The sequence below is a fragment of the Garra rufa genome, chromosome 3 (assembly GCF_049309525.1).
Source record: "Garra rufa chromosome 3, GarRuf1.0, whole genome shotgun sequence".
NCBI lineage: Eukaryota > Metazoa > Chordata > Actinopteri > Cypriniformes > Cyprinidae > Garra > Garra rufa.
The window spans coordinates 13489265-13513370 of NC_133363.1; the positions used below are offsets into that span (position 1 = coordinate 13489265).

Here is a 24106-nt window from a genome sequence, read left to right on the forward strand (position 1 = left end):
AAAACATTAGACAAGATTTTAAGTAAATATATATATTTATTTAATTATTCATTCATTCAGGATGCTGCGCGTATGCGCAGCGTTGTCAAGGTAACATTTCGTCAGTCATTCCCTTCGCCAAGGGAGTTCCAAACGGTTAAAAGAGACAGAAATGCCCTACTCCCTTAAAAGAACTCACTTCAAAGGGATCTGCCCTTCGGAGGGAGTAGGGCGTAGGGATGCGCACTTCCATTTGGAATTTGCCCCATGAATACGACACAGCTGCTGACCAATCAGAATTGAGGAATGGAACTAACCGTTTTATAATGACATTTTTTAAACTCTGATTGATCGATTTCATGAGGCGTCATCTTTTTTCATTTTTTTTACATGCATTCAAATATTTTTTCATGTTTATTTTGTGCTGCAAATTTTAAAAAGGAAAAGATCTTTGATTCATATGCTGCTTGATCTGAGGCGAATGTAGTTATCTCACTACAAATTAAAGAGCGTAAAATTGTTTCTATTTTATCATAAAATCATAAAACTGACAGAAGCAAGACTTAAAAACGTGAAATATTATTTCCAAGCATTTATACCGTAAATGAAACGTTACGTAAAATCAACAAGTTAACCGAGTTGGAGCCCATAATGACTGGAGGGCCCGTACGCCACTGGTCTTATTATTTGAATTTATTAATTAAATTTAAGAATTTGACAAAAGCTGTTAGATACATTTAACTTCTAAATAGAAAAAGAATTAAAAAAAAAAACATGACGAATGGTAAAAATAGAATATTTAAAATGAAGTGAATAATATCAAATGTTTGTGAGTCAGCTGTCCATGGCAGTCTTAAACCTGTCAAAGTACCAGCACAAAAACACACTCAAGCAAAAGACCATCTAATTATCATTATCAACAAAATTTCTGTAAATCTTGAGATATCATTATCCCACACATTTGACATGCTCAAGGTTTTATCACAAAATCACACTCACTCAGTCTCCAAAAATTGATGACTACAAGGGTGCGGGGGAATATTTGATTGAGAATGTCACCCTTGAAATTTGAATGCAGAAATATATTGTAGAAATGGTTTCTGTTTCTTTCCCACACTCCCTCGAAACATCTGTTCTGGACGTATGTGAGTGCAGATTGCTTTACAGCAGGAACAAATGTGCGGGTACTGCTATCCATTGTAATTATGAAAATGTAGGGGACTTCAAAGTCCCAAAAATGCACGAAACTACATACCTTTTCTTTGATTTTGTTGCATGATTTATCTTGTAGCTTGTACACTTTACATAATGTAATTTATTGCCACATAAAATGGTCTTGTAAGCATGTGTCTAAAACAAAAAATAAATAAATTGTAATATTATAAATAATTATAAAAAACTGTACACCTAACAGAATTGTATACATTAAATAGTATACTTACAATTGTTTGAATTGTTAGTCATTAGTATTAATACAGCAAATACTGATTTATACTTTTGTGTTGAAAACTAGCAAGTACATGTGCATCTGTTTCATGCTTGAGAGCTGCTGAGTCATTTGGTCATAAAAATGACTGAGTAAATAAGCATAAATGTCAGCATCATCATTTATGTCTAAATGATTTAAGTGTGTCAGGTAAAACATGAGCTCAGCTATGTAATCCGGTAGGTCTGCTAGTTTATTTCAACCATTATTCCTGGTTGGTGGCTGCTGTAAATATTTGGTTGATGCAGAATTATGTTTCAACTGAGTTTAAAGGTGGAACAGTCAAATAGTTAGAACATCTAAGGTTAAACTTGGCTAAAGCTGTTGCAGCTGACCCCTGGCACAGAACATCTCCAAAGGATATTATTTCTAATCTACATCTGGCAGCTCAAGGTTATAATATATAATTTATTAAAAGACCCATCAAAACAAACTAATGCTACCAGAATTTACTAGTTGACTGTTTAAATTACAAGTATATAAATTCTAAACTTGAAATGATGTGAAACTGGCAGTCCTTCTTTGATGCCATATTGAATTTAATGTAAATGAAAACAAAGTTTTGAGGGATAGACTTAGTCTTGACCATGGCATGCACTGTACAAGAGTTAAAACTCTCAACTTTCAAACTGTGTTATGGAGTTTTTGTTGACTGAAAGTTTTTTTGGAAAGATGTTTTTGTCAGATTGTTACCTGAACAATCAATTTGTTGTTAAACAACAGTACAATCCATTGAATGCTCTGTACTTCTATCCTCCACAGCCTTGGATTTTAATCCTGTCAAAAATTAAATATAGTGCTAGCCTGACTAAGGTTTTTAAAGATTCAACGTTTTTTTCCTTCAGGCTTTAAAAAACTTTTTTTTTTTTTTCTGAAAGCTTGAGTTAGAGTAGCTTGCAGAAGTGACACAATGAGTCTGTGAAAGCAGACTAGTGAGTAGATAAGTTTACCTGTTCAGTGTGATTATGCTTAATGTCCGCAACAGCCTCTGTAAACGCATTACAAGTAACGCAAGTTACGTAATCAGATTACTTTTTTCAAGTAACTAGTAAAGTAATGCATAACTTTTTAATTTACAAGAAAATATCTGAGTTACTTTTTCAAATAAGCAATGCCTGTTTCTGTTTTTCCAGTTGTTGACTGACAGGTTTCCTGTCCCCATGTTAAGAGAAATCGGGAATAAATGCAGAGGCGTTGTGTGCACTGTGTAAACATTATGTTATTGTAGTTCTAGCCTATTTATCTCACAGATTCAGTATTCCTCAAAATGAATTTTTTTTATTTTTAGATAAACTAACAAATAGTGTTGAACTTTCTTTTCCTGCATTGTACTACAGACGTGAATTTATGTGATCCCTCAGTTTTAGTGTGAAAGGGCTTTTACTTTTGCCAAAAAATAGCACTTTTTATTAAAAACAAACAAGCAAGCCATTCCCAAATTTAAAAAGTAACTAAGTAACGTAATTAGTTACTTTTTAGGGAGTAACACAATATTGTAATGTATTGCATTACTTTCCATTAAAAGTAACTAAGTAATATAATTAGTTACTTTTTTTAGGGAATAACGCAATATTGTAATACATTACTTTTAAATGTTACTTTCCCAACACTGGTAGTCCCATATAGCCACTTTTCAGTGAGTAAATGTTTTTTTTTTTTTTTTTTTTTTTAAACAAAAAAATCACAAGGGGGTTTTATTATCGTATTTTATGTTGTAGAAAAAAATGTGAAAATATCTTAAAGGTGCCATAGAATGGAAAACTGTATTTACCTTGTCATAGTTGAATAATAACAAAAGACCACCAAAAAATAGGTCAATTCCGACATAACACAGACTAGTACGTAATATTCTCGTTATCATTAATAGTTACGCCCCCAACATTTGCATAGCCCAATCATCAGAAGTTCTGCAGGTAGGCTATTGTGAAAAAACAAAGCGAGGACAATAGCGAAAATGGCAGATCACAGGAATAAATGTGATGTTCCAGGTTGTGCAGGGGATGTTAAGTGCAGGGATGGTTGGTGTCTGAACTCAGAAAGGCACGGAAAACAAATAAGGCGATCTAATAAAATAAAGCGAGCCACTAAAGGGAGACGGTTAGCTTAATGCTAGTGGTAGCATGTTATATTGCAGTACATAAGTTTCACTTACCACATAAACAGAGAGATGACTGCGGGGACGATGGCGAATGATTTGCAGATCCTGATCACTGCTGACAGCATCTAAACTTGTCAAATGTGGTAAGTACTCCCGCTGTAGTATAACGTTACACAGAGCACATGTGATCGCAGATCTCAAAAGTTTCAGTGCCCCGCGTATTAATAGCGACTCCAGCTCCGTAATTATACAGTATATATGTATATTTCCTCCATGTGTTTCCTTACTGCTGTGTGAGAGCGAGCCGCTCTGTGAAACAGCCAATCAGAGCAGAGCTCCTCATTATTATTCAGGAACCTTCCAAATAAGGTAATAACAGACCATTTCAAATCCAAAGGTTGTAAATGGACTTGTAAAACCATTTCTGGAGAATTTTTGCCCTCACCTGTAGATATCAGGGAACAATTTAAAATACTGTATCAATGCATTCTATGGCACCTTTAAGATTGTGTTAACCACAGACCTTATTTATAACCAAAAACCCAGGAAAAAAAAAAAAACATTGTCTTGAGGGAAATGGAATGCTAATTTGTTTTCAGGGTTTGGCCTACAAAAATGTAATCCCTGCAGCATTCTATGGCAGTTATATTCCAGTCAGTCATTGTTATTGGTCAACCACTAGTCTTAACTTCTTAAAGAGATAGTTGACCCAAAAACAAAAATTCTGTCATTAATTACTCACCTTTGTTCATCTTTGGAACGCAAATAAAGATATTTTTGATGAAATTCGAGAGCTTTCTGACCCTGCATAGACAGCAACGGTTACAGAAATACCATGTTTAAGGCCCAGAAAGATGGTAAGGACATCGTTTAGATAGTTCATGTGTTCCTCTGCTTGTAAACAAGGCGCAGCGCATCTGGGTTCTACATCAGAACACCAAGTCCTTGTTCATATGGTCTCACATGGACTATTTTAACATTGTCCTTACTACCTTTCTGTGCCTTAAAGTCCCCATGAAATCAAAATGAAAGTTTTTTGGCTTTTAGTATGGATATGTAAGCCTTAAGGTTATTTATAATCTACTGTGCTTCAAAACAAGGACAAAATTCACGTTTACAAGATATGACCATTCAAAACGTACAATCTCTCACTTCCGCCAATATGAATTAACGATTTTAATGATATCATGCTGCACTTCAGCTTCTCATCAAACCTTCTGTCCAATCAAATGCTTTCTAGAGTCCGTAGCCCCCGTCCCGCCCCATACACTATAAATACACGTTGCGGCTGTGACTGAGATCGGTCACTTGTTCACAGTGTTAGTGTTTTATGTATGGTGCATGCCATGTAGTGCACAATGTAGGCGATAGGGAATGATTCAGACTGTGTTAATTTGCTTTACACTGGGGCAAATGAGGTCTGGTTTCACGTTGTGTCACACGAACCACGGCAGCCCGCACAATCTACACTGGACTTTGGCTCGATCACTGTTTTGTTTTAGTAAGAGTTTCATATTAAATCTAAATTAGACTGTGGCTGTCATGAGCTTACAAATCCGGCTTTACCAAACTCAACGGCTCTGGCCCTAGCAGATATAAATCGAACGCTATTGGCAATTTTTTTTATAGTGGGCTGGGCTGGGCGATATGTCCCGCCCTGTTTTCCAGTTTCAGTTGAAATTACGTCACCACAGAATAACGCTGCATGTTTCAAGGCACTTCAGTTGACCTTTAAATGTGGTAGTTGTGTTGAATGTCTTCTTTGCAGGGTCAGAAAGCTCTCAGATTTCATCAAAAGTATCTTAATTTGTGTTCTAAAGACAAACAAAGGCCTTACGGCTTTGGAATGACGTGAGGGTAAGTAATTACTGACAGAGTTAAAATCTCTCTGAAGTGAAGAAATGTATCTCAGTGTTTTGGGGAATGGCCGTTTTGGGTGAAGACTGTTGGTCTGGGCTAAGGGAGAGGGGAGCAGATGTTAGCGTGCGGCTCATGCCCGATTTTCCCGGGGGAGGGCAGAATTGTAGAAACTGGAGGTGTGAGTCGGACAGCGCCCAGGGTAATTACATTAATTGACACTTCACCCCACACGTACACACCCCCTCCCCAGGGGCCAATCAGAAGGCTGCCTTTGAGAGCAGGGGACAGGCCTGACACAGGTGCTGCCTGCCTTTGTATTACAGCCGTAATTGCAGTGGTGATATTTGTCTGCGTGTTTCTCGCGCAGACACGCATTCTCAGAAGCCCATTAAGCCTACAGGTCCTATTGAGAACAACGTTCCTTTGAAACCGTCAGGGTCCCTGCACACCACGCAGGGGTGTGGGATGCCGCCCAACACAAATAATGAGAGGACACATGACCGCTTCTGTGGAAATGGCAACGCTCAGGGACCTCTGCATGTGTGTGTGTGGGTGCGTGCGTGTGTGTGTGTGTTCTTGGTGGGATTGCCCGTCTGTCACATATTTTTCCATGCATTATCTTGTAATAACCATGCATGAGTGAATAATTAATTAAAACTATTTTATATTCAGTGCTAAGATGAGGCTGTGAAGACAGTTCTTAATTGACGAAGATGATGCAGCTGATGTAAACAGAGTTACCCGAGAGCAAATATCAGCTATTGCTTTGAAGTCGAAGCATAATTGACTGTAAATTAACTTTAGAATGTGTTTTCAACCATGTTTTTTGGACATGTGTTAGTGTATGTTATGGTATTCTGTGTAAATGTGTAAATATCATGGTACAACTATATGGTAATTGAGTGTATCTCACAAAAACATGTAAGGGTTGGAAATTCTGAATATATTTTTTCTGCATTAATAAAATTAAGCATCTTGTAAAGAACTTCTCACTGTAAGTAAAAAGAAAAATCTAATTTTCTTTACTCTAATATGAAACAAGTGTGCTTTTTCAAGTACATATCTCTTTTCTGACCTCTCCCTTTTTTGTTTGCTTTAAAGGGTCCAGTCTAAGGAGTACCGGGATGTATTTAGACAGGTGACCGAAGTAGTGAAACAGCATCAAAAGGATTTGATCCCTGGAATGCCACAGCTCAACATGTGTGACCTGGCTGTCATGGTGAGATGATTATTGGTTGACTGATACTGTCACTTGAGACACAAGTTTGTCACATTTGCGTAGGTGTTAACAGATCTGATTTAACCTTTAAAGGAGTAGTTCACTTTCAGAACAAAAATGTACAGATAATGTACTCACCCCCTTGTCATCCAAGGTGTTCATGTCTTTCTTTCTTCAGTCGTAAAGAAATTATGTTTTTTGAGGAAGCATTTCAGGATTTCTCTCCATATGGTGGACTTCTATGGTGCCCCCGAGTTTCAACTTCCAAAATGCAGTTTAAATGCAGTTTCAAAGGGCTCTAAATGATCCCAGCCGAGGAAGAAGGGTCTTATCTACCGAAACGATTGGTTATTTTCTAAAAACATTTGCAATTTATATAGTTTTTAATCTCTACACAGAGTACAAGATGAGCATTTGAGGTTTACATGTATATAAATTGTGTGTGTGTGTTTTTTTTTTTTAAATAACCGATCGTTTTGCTAGATAAGACCCTTCTTTCCTCAGCTGTGATCGTTTAGAGCCCTTTGAAGCTGCATTTTGGAGGTTCAAACTCGGGGGCACCACAGAAGTCCATTATATAGAGAGAAATCCTGAAATGTTTTCCTCAAAAAACATAATTTCCTTACGACTGAAGAAAGAAAGATATGAACATCTTGGATGACAAGGGGGTGAGTACATTATCTGTATATTTTTGTTCTGAAAGTGAATTACTCCTTTAACCTTAGTTTTTCCTTAGGTCTTCACCATATGAAATTAACATTCGGTTCATTTTAACAAGCAATATTTTGACTTGTATTGTGAATAATTGTGACATTTAAACCTGCTATTAGTAAATTTCTTAAATTAAACAAAATGGTATAATAGATCCAAACCTGTCAAGCTGCAGCTAGTTTATTAATTCTGTCCAATTCTTTTAATTTTTTCTCTTTTTTTCACACAACAGGATATGTTATCACATCAGCACATTGTTTTCATTACTTTGTTTTTAGTAAATGCCATATTTAAACATTTTATTTAAGTAATGTAAAATGAGTATAAAATAGCATATGGGCCATTCTACAGAACTGCTTTGAAGTTGGGAACGTCTTGAAAAAAATGTCTTTTTCCACAAATTTTGTATGTATGCAAGTTGTATAATATCCATTGTACACATGTCTAGTAATTGTGCAGTTAATTCTCATATTGTATTCTCAGAACGTTTTGGACTATTTGGCCTGTCCCCAAATTTGTCACCACTGAAACAAAGTATTAAGATTTTGCTCACATTTTCCTTGTAAATATATATATATTCTATTTTATAAAGACGTTTTCAGAGTTTAATCAATAACAATTACAATTTTAATATTATTTCAGATGTGATTTATGAGATTTGTTGTATTTTGAATCTATTTTTTCTTTTTAAAAGCCAAAGAGTTGATCATACTGATTTCAAACTTTTCAGTTTGTTTTGGTTTGTTTTGGTAGTGAATGCACATTTCTATTGACAGTAATGTTTTGGTAGTGGCCACATCACATTACAGAATTTTAACCCACATACTAAAACTCTACGGAAGCATACCTAAAATATTAAAATTTGCATAACTGTTACGGTAGTCACAATTTAATGGGATAACACCCCAAAAAACTGTCACTAAAGAAACTCCACCAAATGTTTTGGTAGTGACAGATGCTTTTGAACCTAGCTCAAAGACAGTTCTGAACAATTGTACACATATAAAACTAAATGTTATGGAATAACTCCCAAAAAAGTGTTCTTAAATATAAAGAAATGGTGTTTGGTAGTGACATTCTTTAAAGTTAATGATTTTTCATACTTTTGAACTCATTTACCTCAAAATGATGGAGAGAGGGACACATAAATATTGTCTCATCATATGTAGGGGTGTAGTTAAAATTAGTCTCGGACAATGGACTAAAACATACACTGTTTCGGTAGTGACATGAAAATGCAGGACACATTTTTTACATAAAGTTTCATAATTTACAAAAAAACAAAAAAAAATTAACTTCACCTTTTAAAATATATATATATATTTTAAAAACAAAAATTATTTCAATATTTTTATGTTGAAATTTAGGGGTTAGGGTTTGGGACAATTGAAAAGTACCCACTAAATGATGATTTTATATATATTAAGCTTACTGATATTTTAATATTATTGTGGGTTTCGATAGATAATAAAAGGATCTTGCTAAACATCTAGGATTTGAATACTTAAATGTTTTTTAAATGTGTTTTTTGATTGTGGGACAGCAGTTTGCACCAATTCTGCAGCAGTTGGCCCAAATTTAGTTAGTGCTTTGTTTATTATCAGCCTTTGTAGATTTGTCTGTCACTGCAAAATTGTCTTTATTTTGTGCCATTAATGCACTGGAAGATTGTTTAGGTTCACAATAGACAATAGGCATCTTTTAACATCTAGTGGTGCAACAGCGCCCTCACGTGTTTGTGTTTCTCATCTTCCCTAGAACTGGAGTCCTCCTGGCTGTGAGAAGTTGGGCAAATGTCTTCAACCCCCAGAGTCCAATCCATATAAGTGTGACTGGCCACATTAATTTAGTTATCCATAATTAGTTTTATAAAGACCTCTCGCAGTCAGATTTAATTTTAAGGATCTTTTAAAATTATTTTCTGTGTGACTGTTACTCTGCATTTTAAGTGTTTAATGTATTGTTTTACACAGAAAAAAGGGAAATAAAATTGATTTTGATATTGAGATGCTGTGATTCAGTGTAGTTCTCATTTTAGAATATTATGTGTCTATGAATGTTGCTTACTTTTTGTTTAACCAGAAGAGCTGAACACATGCATCTACTGACAGACGGAGTGACTACTCACTGGAGCTCAGACAATAACAAAATTACTAAAACACACTATAATCATTCATATTTATCTTAGTTATAACGTAAATTTACTGTACTTGACTGTTAAATTGTTTAAGTTAAACAATAAATTATACTGTTTCATTTTGTATTGACTCGTAAAATCCATTTAAATCAGTCAACTCATTGATTTTTTCTTAAAGGGGCAATGGAATATTTTTTAACTGACATATGACTGTGCATTTGACGGAATATATTGGTAACACTTTGCAATAAGATGTCATTTGTTAACATTAGTGTATTAACTAACATAAACTAACCATGAACAATAGCTACCATTTACTACATTATGTAATAATCTTTGTTAATGTTAATACAAATACATTGCTCATGTTAGTTCAAAGTTGTTAAACACAAATTGTGATTTTAATAATTAGTAAATACTGAAATTAACATTAACTTAATAAATGCTGGTGGAGGGGTTTTGGCACTTTCCCAGGCTGGTCAAACGGGGAGACCCCCAGCTAAAACCAGCCTGGCCAGGCTGGGAGACCAGCTAAAACCAGCTACTTCCAGCTTAAACCAGCTAAAACCAGCCAACCAGCCTAGGCTGCTTTTAGCTGTTTGTTTTTTCAGCAGGGGAAGTATTGCTCAGTTTGTTTGCTGAAAAAACAGCTAAAACCAGCCTAGGCTGGTTGATGGTCTTAACTGGTTTAAGCTGGAAGTAGCTGGTTTTAGCTGGTCTCCTAGCCTGCCCAGGCTGGTTTTAGCTGGTTTTCTCCCAGCCTGACCAGCTAAGACCAGCCTGGCCAGGCTGGGAAAGTGTCCAAAATCTCTCTAAAATCAGCCTGTTGACCAGCTATGACCAACTAAAACCAGCCAACCAGCCTAGGCTGCTTTTAGCTGTTTTTTTTTTTTTTTTTCAGCAGGGGAAGTATTGCTCATTCTTAGTTTGGTTAACTAAATTAGTTTACAAATATTAACTACCCTGCTGAAAAAAACAACTAAAACCAGCCTAGGCTGGTTGGCTGGTCTTAACTGGTTTAAGCTGGAAGTAGCTGGTTTTAGCTGGTCTCCTAGCCTGCCCAGGCTGGGAAAGTGTCCAAAATCTCTCTAAAAGCAGCCTGCTGACCAGCTAAAACCAGCCAACCAGCCTAGGCTGGTTTTAGTTGGTTTTTCAGCAGGGTAATGAACCTTATTGTAAAGTGTTACCAGAATATTTATTTAAAAATGATCCATATTATTTTTAAAGCAAAGTAATTGCTTGGTCTCCTGTGCAGAATCTGTTTGTTTTCTTCACAACAGCTGCCAGATCTACAGAATCCGCTGGGAAATTGTTCTTTGGTCCCATGTCGGTGCTCCCCTCCTCCTTTATTACGGCTGGAACTGTCTTTTGGCTACATACGTGTTATTTGTGTCATTAATTATATTTAAAGTGTATGGGGGAAATAATATTAATTGAAAATGTAAACAAGGACATATGACAAAGCAGTTAAATATAGCCCGCCTTCTTCATACCTTCATATCTTCTACCACGTCAAATTTATTTGCGACATTTTCTTTTTCGATGAATGAATGCTTGTAAAAAAAAACAGTTATGTAGATACAATTGAGCTACATTTGATGACGTGAATGTCATGTGGTGAGGAAGCGTGTGTTATTGGTTTGCCTGAGCACGTGGACAACTTCCCGTCTCAGTCCAAATATTCCCAGCGTGTGCCATGGCAGAGAAACTGGATCTTATCTCAAACTGCGTTCGAACTTTCCATGATTTCCCTACGAAAGGGATTCCGTTCAAGTGAGTATTCATATACAGTGTAATTTCAGTACGGACGTGCTGTTAAATGCGGTGCGGAATAAAGCGGAACACTGGTTTGGCAGCAAGTTCAGATAGTTTTTGTTTGTTTGCAGGGATATTTGTCCCATCTTGAAGGATCCGAAGGCACTGGCTGCAGTGACAGATCTGTTTGAGGAGCATGTGAGGCGCACGTACCCTCATGTGGATATTATAGTCGGTAAGAGAGCATTTAGTACATGCGTGTGGCATTGTTACAAAGTCCAACACGTTACAAAACTCCTGATAACCCTTGTGGGAGGAAGAAGGATTTTTATTGCTAAATAAAATAGGGTTCTTACAGGGTTTTAATTGATTGTGTGATATACTGTAATGCATATTGTTCATTTGGAATTACAGAACCGTTATATCACACAAGGAATCCTATAGTAGAAAACATTCCTGATAGAGTTGGTTTAAATTCTTTATCATTTCATGTCATACAAAGACATTTTTTTTCTTTTAAGTGATCATAGTGGTCCTATTTTGGAATTATTATGCAGCTGCATAGCAACACCCTAGCAAGTTATCTTGACAAACTTGTTATTTAGTTGTTTAAAACGATCTGTTAAAATCCTTCATGAAAATTTCATATTTCCTTCGTAGAATTTTTTGACTAGCAAAGGATTTGCATTTGGAGTATTGTTATAGTGATGTTTTCTTTGTTCTCTCTTAGGACTTGACGCTCGAGGATTTATATTTGGGCCGCTTTTGGCTCAGAGATTAGGAGTGGGATTTGCTCCAGTCCGAAAAAAAGGAAAGCTCCCTGGACCAACGTTATCAGTAGCTTATAGTCTTGAGTACGCAAAGGTAACTCTAGTTTTTAAATGATCCAGTATCACATCTAGCCTGTGTGCAGTTAGAATGCAAGTCAATTCATTCTGTAATTCAGCAGTATTGTTTCAGGCCGAGGCAGAGATGCAGGAAGATGCCGTTTCTGCAGGACAGAAGGTCCTGATCATTGATGATTTATTGGCTACTGGAGGTGAGTGAGATTTTAAAACTTTACTTAAAGTATTAGTTCCAGGATTTTTCTTCATATAGTGGACTTCAATAGGAGCCAACAAGTCGAAGGTCCAATCCCAGCCGAGGAATAAGTCTTCTATCTAGCAAAATAAATGCTTGTCTTGCACTAGCTCGCGCAGGTGCATCTTCAAACATTACTTAATCACGTTGGAAAAGTCACGTATTTAGCATTGTTTTTACCTTTTATCGACAGCCAGACAGCATTTGACCACTGGATTTTTGGAAATCATTTTACTTTCAAGGAGTTTTTCTCAACATTGCATACCTCATCAGCTCCTGACAAACACGTTTGAATTATCATTACAATTTATCATTACAGTTTGAATTAAATGTACAAATTATACAAACACAAATTTGTAGATTTGCATTAAATGCAATAGATGCAATATTTACTTGTGATTTTTAAGGTAATAACACAGTAAGTTAGCAAAACATTTGTATATTTAGTGTTCTCATGCAGATAAACAAATTTTTGGTAAGTTTAGTCAATTTGACATTTTGAGTTATTAGCTTCTCATCAACTTACCTTCCTATGGAAACCACTGACTAAAATATAAAAAAATGTAATTGACTTATCTCACAATTCTGACTTTTTCTCATAATTGTGTGATACAAACACTATTCTGACTTTTTACTTAGTATTGTAGGATATAAACTTGCAATTGTGTGTTATGAAGTCTGAATTGTCAGATAAAAACTTGCAGTTTACTACTTTTTTGCAATTGCAAGTCTGTCTCTCGCAATTCTGACTTTTTTTCTCGCTATTACGAGTTTATATCTGCCAATTCTGACCTTTTTTTCATAATTGTGAGATATGAATTCGGAATTGCATGTTGTAAAGTCAGAATTGTGAGATATAAACTCGGAAATTCTGAGAAAAAGGGTCCGAATTGCAAGATATAAAGTCACAATTCTGACTTTTTTTTCTTGCTATTGCGAGTTTATAAAATTATCTCAAAACAATTTTTTGCAGAATTGGGAGATATAAAGTCATTAGCAAGAAAAAGTCAGAATTGCGACTGACTCTCGCAATTAAGTTTATATTACAACTGAGGAAAAAGTCAGAATTGCAAGATATAAAGTCACAATTCTGACTTTTCTCTAGCTATTGCGAGTATGTATCTCAAAACTATTTTTCGCAGAATTGAGAGATTTGAAGTCATTGGCGAGAAAAAAAGTCAGAATTGTGACTCTTTCTGACCTTCTCGCAATTGAGTTTATATCACAACTGAGGAAAAAGTCAGAATTGCAAGATATAAAGTCACAATTCTGACTTTTCTAGCTATTGTGAATTTATATCTCACAATTCTGAATTGAGATAAACTTGCAATTGCGTGTTCTAAAGTCAGAATTGTAAGAGATCACTCAGAATTCCACAATATAAAGTCACAAGTCTGGCCTTTTTTTTGTAAGACAAAAAGTCACAATTACCTTTTCTTTATTCAGTGGTGGAAAAGGCTTCCATACCAACCCTCTGCAGCTATTTAAAAAAAAAAATCCCAGTTTAGCAAACCCTGGCATAATGTAATGTTTAATGCACTTCATGTTTATGATAGAGAATGGATTTTTTTTTTCTTTTTAATATTACAATGGTACAAGATTCACCTATTTAAATCAAGGTGATAAGTGAGTTGGGTCAAAAGTAACTTAAGTACTAACTGCAGTTTTCATGTATTTTGAATTCAGTAACAGACTACAATTACTAACAAAACTCATTTAACGCTAAACTTTTGACTGGAAGTGTATTTTTACACCAAGATAGGCAGTTGTTGATTAATGATGCCTATAGTGCTGCTTAATGTACCAACAGTAACAATACATGTTTTTTCTTGTTAGGAACCCTGTATGCAGCATGTGAGCTGATCAAAAAGCTGAAGGCAGAGGTGCTGGGCTGTTTGGTGGTGATAGAACTCAAGTCTCTCAATGGATCTGAAAAGCTGCAATCAACCCCTGTGTTCTCACTACTACAGTATTGACAGTACTACTGCTTACATGACGTAGTCTGTTTTATCTTAGCCGTCTGAAACTAATTATTTATTATTCACATGATGGCTTATGGTTCAGGAACGTGAAGAAATTCCAGTCAATTTTACTGTAAGACTTAGTGGAATTAAGACCATCAAAACCTCTATGAAATATAACCATAGTGGAATGTTGAATAAATATCATTTTTAAGCAGCTGCTTAAAAAAAAAAAAAAGTAAACGAGCATGTTTTATATAGTGTGAACGTAGTCTCACCATGCCATCATGATCTTCAGTAATGCAGTTTCATAAATCCTCTCACGTGGCCACATGGGACAGAAAAATAGTTCTAAAGCACACTTTAGAATCTCATAGCAAGCTACTACTTTACACCAACTGTTTTATGAATACTGAGAACTTGTATGTGCTAGTCTTTTCACATACTGTTTCACCTGTAATACAAAAGTGCAAGTGTGTAATTTCAGATGCCATCAGAGGTAATTAGTGTAAAGACTCAAGCGTCCAGATTATGTAAATAAGAAACTATGCTCCTTGCATGAACTAGTTTATTGTTAATGAATCGACGCACATTGGTGAACTAGATGAACCACAAGGTTTAAGTCACCAAAGATGCCAAACTTAGGTAGACCGACATTGTTCATAAATGTAGACATGTAAAAAGTGTTTTGTATAAACAGTTCAATTATTTTGCTAAGATGCAAAGAACCAAAATCACACAACAGATCAACAGCAGTTAAAACGTAGTGGCCGCCCAACTTGAAATAGTCTTGGAGAATGCAAAACTGACTGAACTTGCAAAAATAAGTCATCTAAAAGTTAAAATCCAGGCATAATCCATAAAATATTGCACATGGTCTTTTCTCAACAGTCTTGTTTAAATTTCTTCACATACGCTCTTCTTCCTTCATCCTTTGGTTCAGTTTGTCCAGCACAATGTTCAGATCCACAGTCTTATTCAGCTTTAGATATATATCCTTCCTGATTGGATGTATTGTTAGCCACGCAGGTGTCAACTCAGCCAACAGGCGAAGATGTTTCTCCATTTCATCTAAATAAGAATAAAATTTAGGAAACAAAGCTTAAAACATGAAGGAAAATGATCCTATACTTGTAAGCACTAGCTGTAATAAAACTAGTTAATAAATAGCAAAAATAAAAAGGTAAGCGTTCTAAATATTTGTGACCGTGGACCACAAAACCAGCCAAATATCAACTTCTTAAAATTGAGATTTGGTTTGTAAGGATGACAATATTTGGCTGATGAGCAACTACTTAATCTGGAATCAGAGTGCAAAAATAAAGATCAAAATACTGAGAAAAACACCTTTAAAAGTTGTCCAAATGAAGTTCTTAGCAATGCATATTACTAATCAAAATTAAGTTTATATTATTTATAGTAGGAAACTTACAAAATATCTTTGTGGAACATAATCTTTAATTTACTAATGATTTTTGGCATAAAAGTCAATAATATTGACCCATACAACGCATTTCTGGCTACTGCTACTCAAGACTCAAGTTTTGTGGTCCAGGGTCACATTTGTGCACTTTTAAGTATCAAAATTAGAGAAGCAACACTCCAAACTTAAAGAAATAGTCCCTCTCACGCAATCTAAGATGTAGATGAATTGGTTTCTTCATCAGAACAAGTTTGGAGAAATTTTGGCATTACATAACTTCACCAATGGATGCTCTTCAGTGAATGGGTGCAGCCTTTTACAAGACATTAAATGATTACTTGTTGATTGTGACATTTTATTAGCCATTTTAACTCATTCTGACGGCACCCATTCACTGGAGAGAATCTGTTAGTGAGCAAGTGATGTAGTGCTAAAATTTACAAACTCAACATCTTGATAAATCTGAGGACATTTTGGCACTATTTTGGATAAACTTGCTTTCAATTAAAAAGTCATAAGGTACTTTTAAAAGTCAGCTCAGTAGGTTTTGGAGCAGCTATGGTCTCGGGTAAATCCTGAGATAAGAAAACCAACAGGAAACACCTGTACTAACCAGAACTGAGAGGAGATCGGTAGCTAGCGATCATGCGGTTGCAGGCAAGCTCCATGGTAAGGGCTGGCTTTTTCTCTGCTACAAATACATTTCGCAAGATCCTGGCCAACTCTGGCAGCCGTGACATCATCGACAGGCGCTCCTCCTGTTGTGGGTTCCGTGTCATAGTAGCGTGCAGTTTCTGAGCCTCTTTAGCACGAATCTGAATCGAGAGAAAATATGGATTAGATTCTTGAAACCACACACACTAAGGGTGCGTTCACACTTGTCATGTTTGGTTCGATTACTCTGTTAGTGCGGTTCATTTGAGGAAGTGTAAACGCTGCCTTCAAAACCCTCGTGTGCACCAAGCAGGCGGACTGAGATTGCTAAAAAGATGGGTCTTGGTCCACTTCCAAACGGACTCTGGCACAGTTCAAATGAAATATGAACGCAACACAGACCAAATGCTTCCAAACGAACCAAAAAACAGGACTTAATGCAAAATGAGCAGAGGGGAAATGTAGAGCAATGAGGTAAAGTGCCTTTTATGAGCCATTTGTGAGTTTGCAGGTGGTGAAAATAAAAAACATACACAATGAGCCCACTTAGTCCAGCATACAACACTGAGTGTATTCCAACTTAAAGCAGCACTGAGCAGACCGATCAGTGAATTGGTACTTTGATATCCTACACCCACAGTGCCGCTTTAAGTCGAACGCATCTTTTCCTTTTCAATCAAGTTGTGAACGTATCACTATGCCTTTAGGTTTGATATTTTTAGGTTTGCGGTCAAAAATGCCAGTGTGAACGCTAAGCGGACCAGGACCAAATACACCAAACAAGTACGAACACACTAAGTGTATTAAGGGGAAAGAAGTTTTTGACTCACCCTCTCCAGCAGTGATTGAGAAACTCCTTTAAGGGCACTAGATGTTTCTGTTGCGGTCACAGCAGGTTTTTCTGAAGTCTCTGGCTCTTTAGCACATGCAGTTTCTGCCGTTTTCAAGGCCATGTTAGCCAAGGCTTTCTCCATCTAGAAAAATAACAACCAACAAGTCAGTGACGCATCATACGATACCTGGTCAACTTTTGTTTCTGAATGAAATTCCAATTATACAGACTTCTTTATACAGGCATATATAAATTTGGCCTAAAATTAAGTTTTAATCTTGCTTAATCATTTCTTAATAAAACAATTATTTTAAAGATTTTTAAAAACTAAACCCATGTATCATCCCAGACAAGACAAGGTTAAGATGCTCACCTTTGGCGTCATGAGAGCACGTGCTTTGTCCAACACTTCCTGAGCTGAGGTCAGTTTCTCAGTCTGGGGAGGTTGAGGCAAATCACTTGGCTTGATGTTGGGAACCTCATCCACATTGAATCTCGGATGCCAGCGGGTCAGTTTGTCATCAGGGACGATAATGGGAGGGTTTAGGGAAGCCAGGAAAACCTGCATCAGACAAGACATGATTCGATTGTGCCAAAATCAAAATATCTAAAACTACTCTAGGTTTCAGAAATGCAAGCAGAAGTATTTTATGAGCCATATCCTGCACTTACCTTGTGGTGCCCCTTCACGATTTCAACCAGATTGTGGTGAAAAGTGTGCCTTCTTTCCAAAAGACGAGAGGCTGACAACACTGGACGAGTACCGTTGAATTCTGGGCACAAAAACATGAAATTAATGATTAAATGAAACCATATATGTGACCCTGGACCACAAAACCAGTCTCAAGTCGCTGGGGTATATTTGTAGCAAAATTATTGATTTTTTTTTTATGCCAAAAATCATTAGGAAATTAAGTAAAGATCATGTTCCATGAAGATTTTTTTGTAAAATTCCTACTATAAATATATCAAAATGTAATTTTTGATTAGTAATATGCATTGTTAAGAACTTAATTTGGACAACTTTAAAGGTGATTTTCTCAGTATTTTGATTTTTTTTTGCATCCTCAGATTCCAGATTTTCAAATAGATGCATCTCGACCAAATATTGTCCTATCCTAACAAACCATATACCAATATAAAGCTTATTTATTGAGCTTTCATATGATCTATACATCTCAGTTTTGTAAAATTTTACCTTATGACTGGTTTTGTGGTCCAGGGTCACATATATTAGTATTGATGCATTTCACTGTTCTTCAGAACACAAATTTCTGACCCTCCATAGACAGCAAGGGTTTTTCCACATTCAAGGCCCAGAAAGGTACCAAGAACATCGACAAAATAGCCCATGTGACAGTGGTTCAATCATATTTTTATGAAGCTACGAGAATAAGTTTAGCATTTAAAAAAAAAAAAAACTAAAATAACTTTATGGAAGGACCGTTGCTGTATATTGAGAGTCAGAAAGCTCTCAGATTTAATCAAAAATATCTCAATTTGTGTTCCAAAGATGAACGAAGGTCTTACGGCAGGGATCACCAAACTCGGTCCTGGAGAGTTTAGCTCCAACTTGCCGCAACACACCTGCCTGGAAGTTTCAAGTATACCTATTAAGACCTTGATTAGCTGGTTCAGGTGTGTTTGATTAGGGTTGGAGCTAAACTCTGTAGGACACCGGCCCTCCAGGACCGAGTGTGGTGACCCCTGTCTTACGGGTTTGGAACAACATGTGGGTTAGTAATTAATTTTCATTTTTGGTGAACTACCCCTTTAAAGCATCTTTGGAAGATGATTGGCACATATTGCGTTCCCAAATTTACTTTACCTTAAAAGCAACCCAAACTAAAAGCTGATACAAAGTCTAATGCTATAAAGTCACTTATCACTCAAAAGTAGTGTTACCATTTCTTAGCAAACTCTGAAAATTCTCACCTTCTTCAATGACTGGCTCCACTGTAAGCTGATAGCTGGACCTTTTTGCAGTGGCACTGAAAGTGGGAATGTTTTTCTCCTGACGAAAATTATAGGCAGAAGGGTACACAGCCTTTATCTGCCCCAGATGGCTCTCTTCAAAACGCCTGTGAGGAAAGCAAAAATATGATTACCTTTGATAAGACTGACCACACAGTTACCCAGCAGCCAGAACGGCACAAACAAGTTAGCATATGGTTTTATTCAGCCTCTTACTTGCGCATCATGTCTTGGACCCCTTGCTTGACCTTGGCGAAAGTGACCGTCTCAGAGCGGTTAAACAGCATCCCAACTATGGTGTCTGTGCTGCGAAACATCTCAGCTAGAACTTTGTATTGGAAGGGCAGGGTAAGACCAGGCGGCACATCTTGAGCTAAAGTGTGGTAACGCTGATAAGCTGGGAGCTTCTCTCTGAAACAAAAAGAGATAGAAACTCAGAAGTTAAACTACAGAACCAACAACGCAAATATGTCCAGGGTGTCTGAAAAGTTGTTGAAATAAAACGTAGGACCTTAAGACCTGCACAAAATAAATACTGCATGCCCATACAAAATCCCATACAAAAAGTAACAGTTTAAAAATATAAAAATACCAGTCAAATGGTTGGGTTTTTTTTTTTTTGGACAGTAACACATCTATTCTGCTCACCAAGCGTGCATTTATTTGATCCAAAATACAGCAAAAGCAGTAATATTGTAAAATGTTTTACTAATTTTTTTAATACATTTCAAATTAATAAATTCTTCATTTATTCCTGTGATCAAAACTAAATTTTCAGCCTCATTACTTCGGTCTTCAGTGTCACATGATCCTTCAGAAATCAATCTAATATGCTGATTTGCTGTTCAAGAAACATTTATCATGATCATCAATATTTAAAACAATCAAGTACTTTTTTTCAGCATTATATGATAAATAGAAAGATTAGCATTTATCTGAAATAAAACACTTTTGTAACATTATACACTATTCCATTCAAAAGTTTGGAGTCAGTATAATTATGATAAACATTTATAATGTTACACTACCATGTTAATTGCTGTTTTTCTAAACATTCTATTAAATCAAAGAAACCTGGGAAAACCATTTTTAACATAATAACAAATGTTTTTGGAGCAGCAAGTAAGATTCGAATGATTTCTGAAGGATCATGTGACTGAAGTTATGATGCTAAAAATTAAGCTTCGAAATCACAAGAATGAATTACATTTAATATATTTAAATAGAAACTGGTTATTTTAAATAGTAAAAATGTCAAAATATTACTTTTTTGCTGTACTCTGGATAATAAATGCAGAATTGGTGAATGGGAATTTAAAAAAAAAAAAAAACCTTTTGACTGGTAGTTTACATGAATCAAGATTTGTATAACAGTATATCAATATACCAAAATTAGACTGATATTATCGTGTCAGAAAAATGCAGTAATTGCATTTAAGGTAATGAACAAACTACAGTGCCAATATCAGTAAAATCTACTAACAGGGAGAAATGTTTGTTATGAAATTTAAAGCTTTAAGTGGTCCTTAAAGACTTGAGGCCCAGACCTCATATCATAATTGTTTAATAAAGCTAAATTTTCAACTTTTAAAAAGGTCCACCAAGTAAAAGTACATAAAATCACATAAGGTAACTCCAATTTTAAAGTCACGCTTTAGTAACCAAAAAACACTGGCACGTTGACCAGCAAACCTCACCTTTCCTCTGGTTTAGGCCCAGCCTGTGCCTCAGCAGCTTTAGCATCCTCTGCAACTCGCTCAGCCTTTCTTTGCTGAACTTTGGCGGAGATCTCCCGGGCTGCATCGAGCCTCGCTTTCAGCTCCGCTAGTGCCTTCACGGGGGCAGGTGAGGGAGTCGTCACAGTTTCAGACTGTCCTTTGAGTTTTTGCAGCTTGGACTTCAATGCCGCCACATCCTCTCTTGTAAACGTTTTCTGAAGAACAAAAGAAGCTTGATTAATGACAAGCTCACAAACACCAGGAGGTTCCTGCACAGGTGTGATGACTCCCATGCGTTACCTTGCTCCTGGCTGTCCGCTTGGACTTATCGTCTCCACTCGTTTTGTTTACAGGGGAGCCATTTGCATTATGATTAACAGTATTTTTAGACTCTTTGCTGGCAGTTTGTTGGGGTGCCTGAGGGGTGCTGTTAGCCAAGGGCTCAACGGTCTACATCAAAATAAGACAGACTGGGTTAGTAGTCATTAAACAAAACTAAGTACACAAAAACATTTACAGAACAGTAGCCAGTTGCATATACCGTTTAGACTAGTCTTAGTTAGTCGTCTAGCTTTCTGCAAGAGTAATGACTATTTTAAGTCAGGTAACGTTATATAAAACATAAATTAGTGTAATTTGAGTCCAAAAAGTAACACTAATTACCACTTAGTTAACAGCTGTTAGTCAAACTAGTTAAGACAGTGACTGTTTATGCAACTAGCCCCAGTACACAAAACAAACATTCAAAACTTAAAACCGACAGACATGGATAATGAAAAATGTAACGTTAGTCGCCATTATGCGATATATACCTGTTCTTTGTCGCCATTTCTCAGAAGATCTAGCTTCTTCCTCGCAGTCTTCTGAACCGTGGGCTCTTCTGGTGAAGTTTTGCAGTTCTGACTCGCATTGACCCTCATACGCTTCTTGGCGCTGCTGTGCTGTTCGGTTGTGGACGGGAATAGCACCGAACACACATCAAACTCCGCCGAGGTCCGTTTTGGAGTTCGGGGACTCGCCGTTAAGCCTTCATTACTTACATCTCGTAGGTCAGTCACGGTATCTGCTGTTTGTGCTGATAAAGCCTCATCGATGACTTTGAGGAACTCCTGTTGAACATGTTTTTGCGGTTCTGGTGTAGTAGGACCCCGCGTCGTTTTACGTGAAGAGCGTGTAGCTCTGGACGACGTCTTTGGTTTAGTGACCACCGCTGATTCCACTACATCTCCTGACACTTTTTGTCCCTTGGACCGTAGAGATCGAGCAGCGCCACCCTTCTTACTCTGTGCAAAATAATCGGTAACTCGAGCTTGAGCCATTCTTCGTTTTGAACAAGGTTCCTGCACTTCTCGATGGCGTGCAGTAATTGTTGTTGTCCCACCGGAACTTCTTCCTAGACTAACTTTCGCGCGAAATCGGACCACGTGACTTATGTAGGCAGAGCTTGGCTTTTAACCACGCCCCACATCCACTGATCAAACACTAGATTCTCACACTGACTGTCAGTAAAAACATAATATTAGGTGTTATATCCACATTTAATGATAAAATGCTTTATAAATAATCATTTATAAATAAAAATACTTTATTTGATTCGTTTTGGCTTTCATTTTTATATAACACTTTATTTTTTTTTTCTATATTTTAGCACGTTTAGCGTGATTGGATCGTGGAATGAATGTGAATGTTCCTTCTATTGTATTGTAAATTAGCAGTTTTCAAGATAAATCAATCATCTTGCGGTCAAAGCACCGCAATCCATTCAACAAAAAGTGTGAATGAAGCAACAGTTGTATTAGCTTTTTGTGTACTGCTATAAAAGAAAATTTGCTAATTTATTTAAAAAAAAGTTATTTTAAAAAAGTTGCTAATTTATTAACAGTATGACTTTAAAACGTTAAAATTAAAACATGCATAAACATTAAAAACCTTAAAATATCATGCACATATGCATCTGTTTAGACTCGCTGCTTTTACATGTATTTTGCTTTCAGCTGGAAAATCTTTATCCACTCACTTCAAAAGAGTGGATTAAATGGGGTGTTTTAACCATGTAAAGCCTGCCATGAAATAATAGCCTAGTCATTTAAGAAAAAAAGAAAGAATTTAAAATAAAGAAGCAGTTTATTCACCCATTAGCCATTTACCCCTCTTATAGTTTGCTATAAGAGAATATCATACTTGTAGGAACAAAAACATCTGGATTTTATGCAGTTTGGTCCAGTTGTTAATATTTATGTGACCAAAAATAAGATGACATTTTAATAGCTTGCAATGTAAAATTAGATATTTATAACAGTAAAGCAGACGTCTTACATAAAATAAATATCAGTTGTCACTTTATACCTCCCAATAATATGTCTTATAAAAACAACAGTTTTAAAGAAAATTAATGTCATTTGTACAGAACAAACCCATACAAGGGTAAATGTAAGTTTAAAACACAATGTATTAAATATTAAAGGATATGTTTTATTGAATAAATATGTATTGAAAAGAGTTTATGTACAGTATATCAGTGCATCTTGTTTAGAAGTTAATTAGTACTGGATTTTGCTGACACTATAGAGTTTAAGGAACAGGCAGATAGTGCCAATACTACTACATGGCTATAGTCAAAATCGAAATTATTCAACCCCCCAGAGACTGCAGTACTTTACAAATAGCCTACAAGTTTTTCTGAAGATCCAGGATTTTATAAAAATTGCATCTACAAGAGTTTACTGGCATAGTAAAAGTGATAATGTCAATATATAATGTAATGTTTTTGAGTTATAGAATTTTTTTTAAATAACCTAGCTATGACATAATTATTCAATCCCTATTTAACATTGTCGTTTTTAAGTCACACATTATTATGATTATTACTTATTATTGTCTTAAAACACAAAAAAAAAAAAAAAAAAAAAAAAAAAACAGAATTAGCTTGGACTGTTACACATACATGTAGCCCATGCATGTGCTGAAGTTGACAAGCAAGTATGGTAAAGTCAACAGAGCTCTCACAAAAGCTACAGAGAAGAAATATTTTTAATTAAATTAGAAAGTCTAAGGCTACATGAAGATTTCCAAGACATTAAACATTTCTAAAGACACATCTGGCAGCCTTATTCTTGGCACCCTCAGAAAACCTTTGAGGGTGTTGAACAAAAAAGCACAATATCATAAAATGTTGAGCAACTGGGAAAAACCTAAAATGTACAGCCAAAGACTTGCAAG

At 36.1% G+C, this 24106-nt stretch overlaps 3 protein-coding genes across 3 annotated transcripts in view; 2 read left to right on the forward strand and 1 right to left on the reverse strand.

The window, feature by feature from the left end:
• The window catches only part of galns (galactosamine (N-acetyl)-6-sulfatase), a 60688-nt gene extending 51329 nt beyond the window's left edge, over positions 1–9359 (forward strand). The window contains exons 13-14 of the mRNA XM_073835725.1: positions 6525–6642; positions 9112–9359. Coding sequence (XP_073691826.1) covers positions 6525–6642; positions 9112–9198 — 205 coding nt within the window. The 3' untranslated portion in view covers positions 9199–9359. The remainder of the gene's footprint in view (positions 1–6524; positions 6643–9111) is intronic.
• A 1765-nt stretch (positions 9360–11124) lies between these two features.
• aprt (adenine phosphoribosyltransferase) lies at positions 11125–14355 on the forward strand. Its single transcript, XM_073835728.1, has 5 exons — positions 11125–11263; positions 11377–11480; positions 11976–12109; positions 12206–12284; positions 14162–14355. Exons 1-5 carry the CDS (start codon positions 11187–11189, stop codon positions 14299–14301), a joined length of 534 nt encoding a protein of 177 aa, XP_073691829.1. The 5' UTR covers positions 11125–11186; the 3' UTR covers positions 14302–14355.
• Positions 14356–14837: 482 nt separating this feature from the next.
• cdt1 (chromatin licensing and DNA replication factor 1) lies at positions 14838–22271 on the reverse strand. The gene is made up of 10 exons (XM_073835722.1): positions 21700–22271; positions 21188–21337; positions 20867–21102; positions 19386–19580; positions 19131–19276; positions 17868–17968; positions 17569–17757; positions 17194–17337; positions 16323–16524; positions 14838–15357 (listed from the first exon to the last, which is right to left on the reverse strand). The coding sequence occupies exons 1-10, from the start codon at positions 22204–22206 to the stop codon at positions 15194–15196; spliced, it is 2034 nt and encodes a 677-aa protein (XP_073691823.1). The 5' UTR covers positions 22207–22271; the 3' UTR covers positions 14838–15193.
• Between the last annotated feature and the right edge of the window lie 1835 nt (positions 22272–24106).

Coding starts and splice junctions, on each gene's coding strand:
- aprt (XM_073835728.1), top strand. CDS start 11,187: ATGGCAGAGAAACTGGATCTTATCTCAAACTGCGTTCGAACTTTCCAT. Junction 11,264..11,376: donor ACGAAAGGGATTCCGTTCAA/GTGAGTATTCAT, acceptor GTTTGTTTGCAG/GGATATTTGTCCCATCTTGA. Junction 12,285..14,161: donor TGATTTATTGGCTACTGGAG/GTGAGTGAGATT, acceptor TTTTCTTGTTAG/GAACCCTGTATGCAGCATGT.
- cdt1 (XM_073835722.1), bottom strand. CDS start 22,206: ATGGCTCAAGCTCGAGTTACCGATTATTTTGCACAGAGTAAGAAGGGT. Junction 17,969..19,130: donor GGAGCCAGTCATTGAAGAAG/GTGAGAATTTTC, acceptor TTTTGTGCCCAG/AATTCAACGGTACTCGTCCA. Junction 16,525..17,193: donor CTCAATCACTGCTGGAGAGG/GTGAGTCAAAAA, acceptor CTCTCGATTCAG/ATTCGTGCTAAAGAGGCTCA.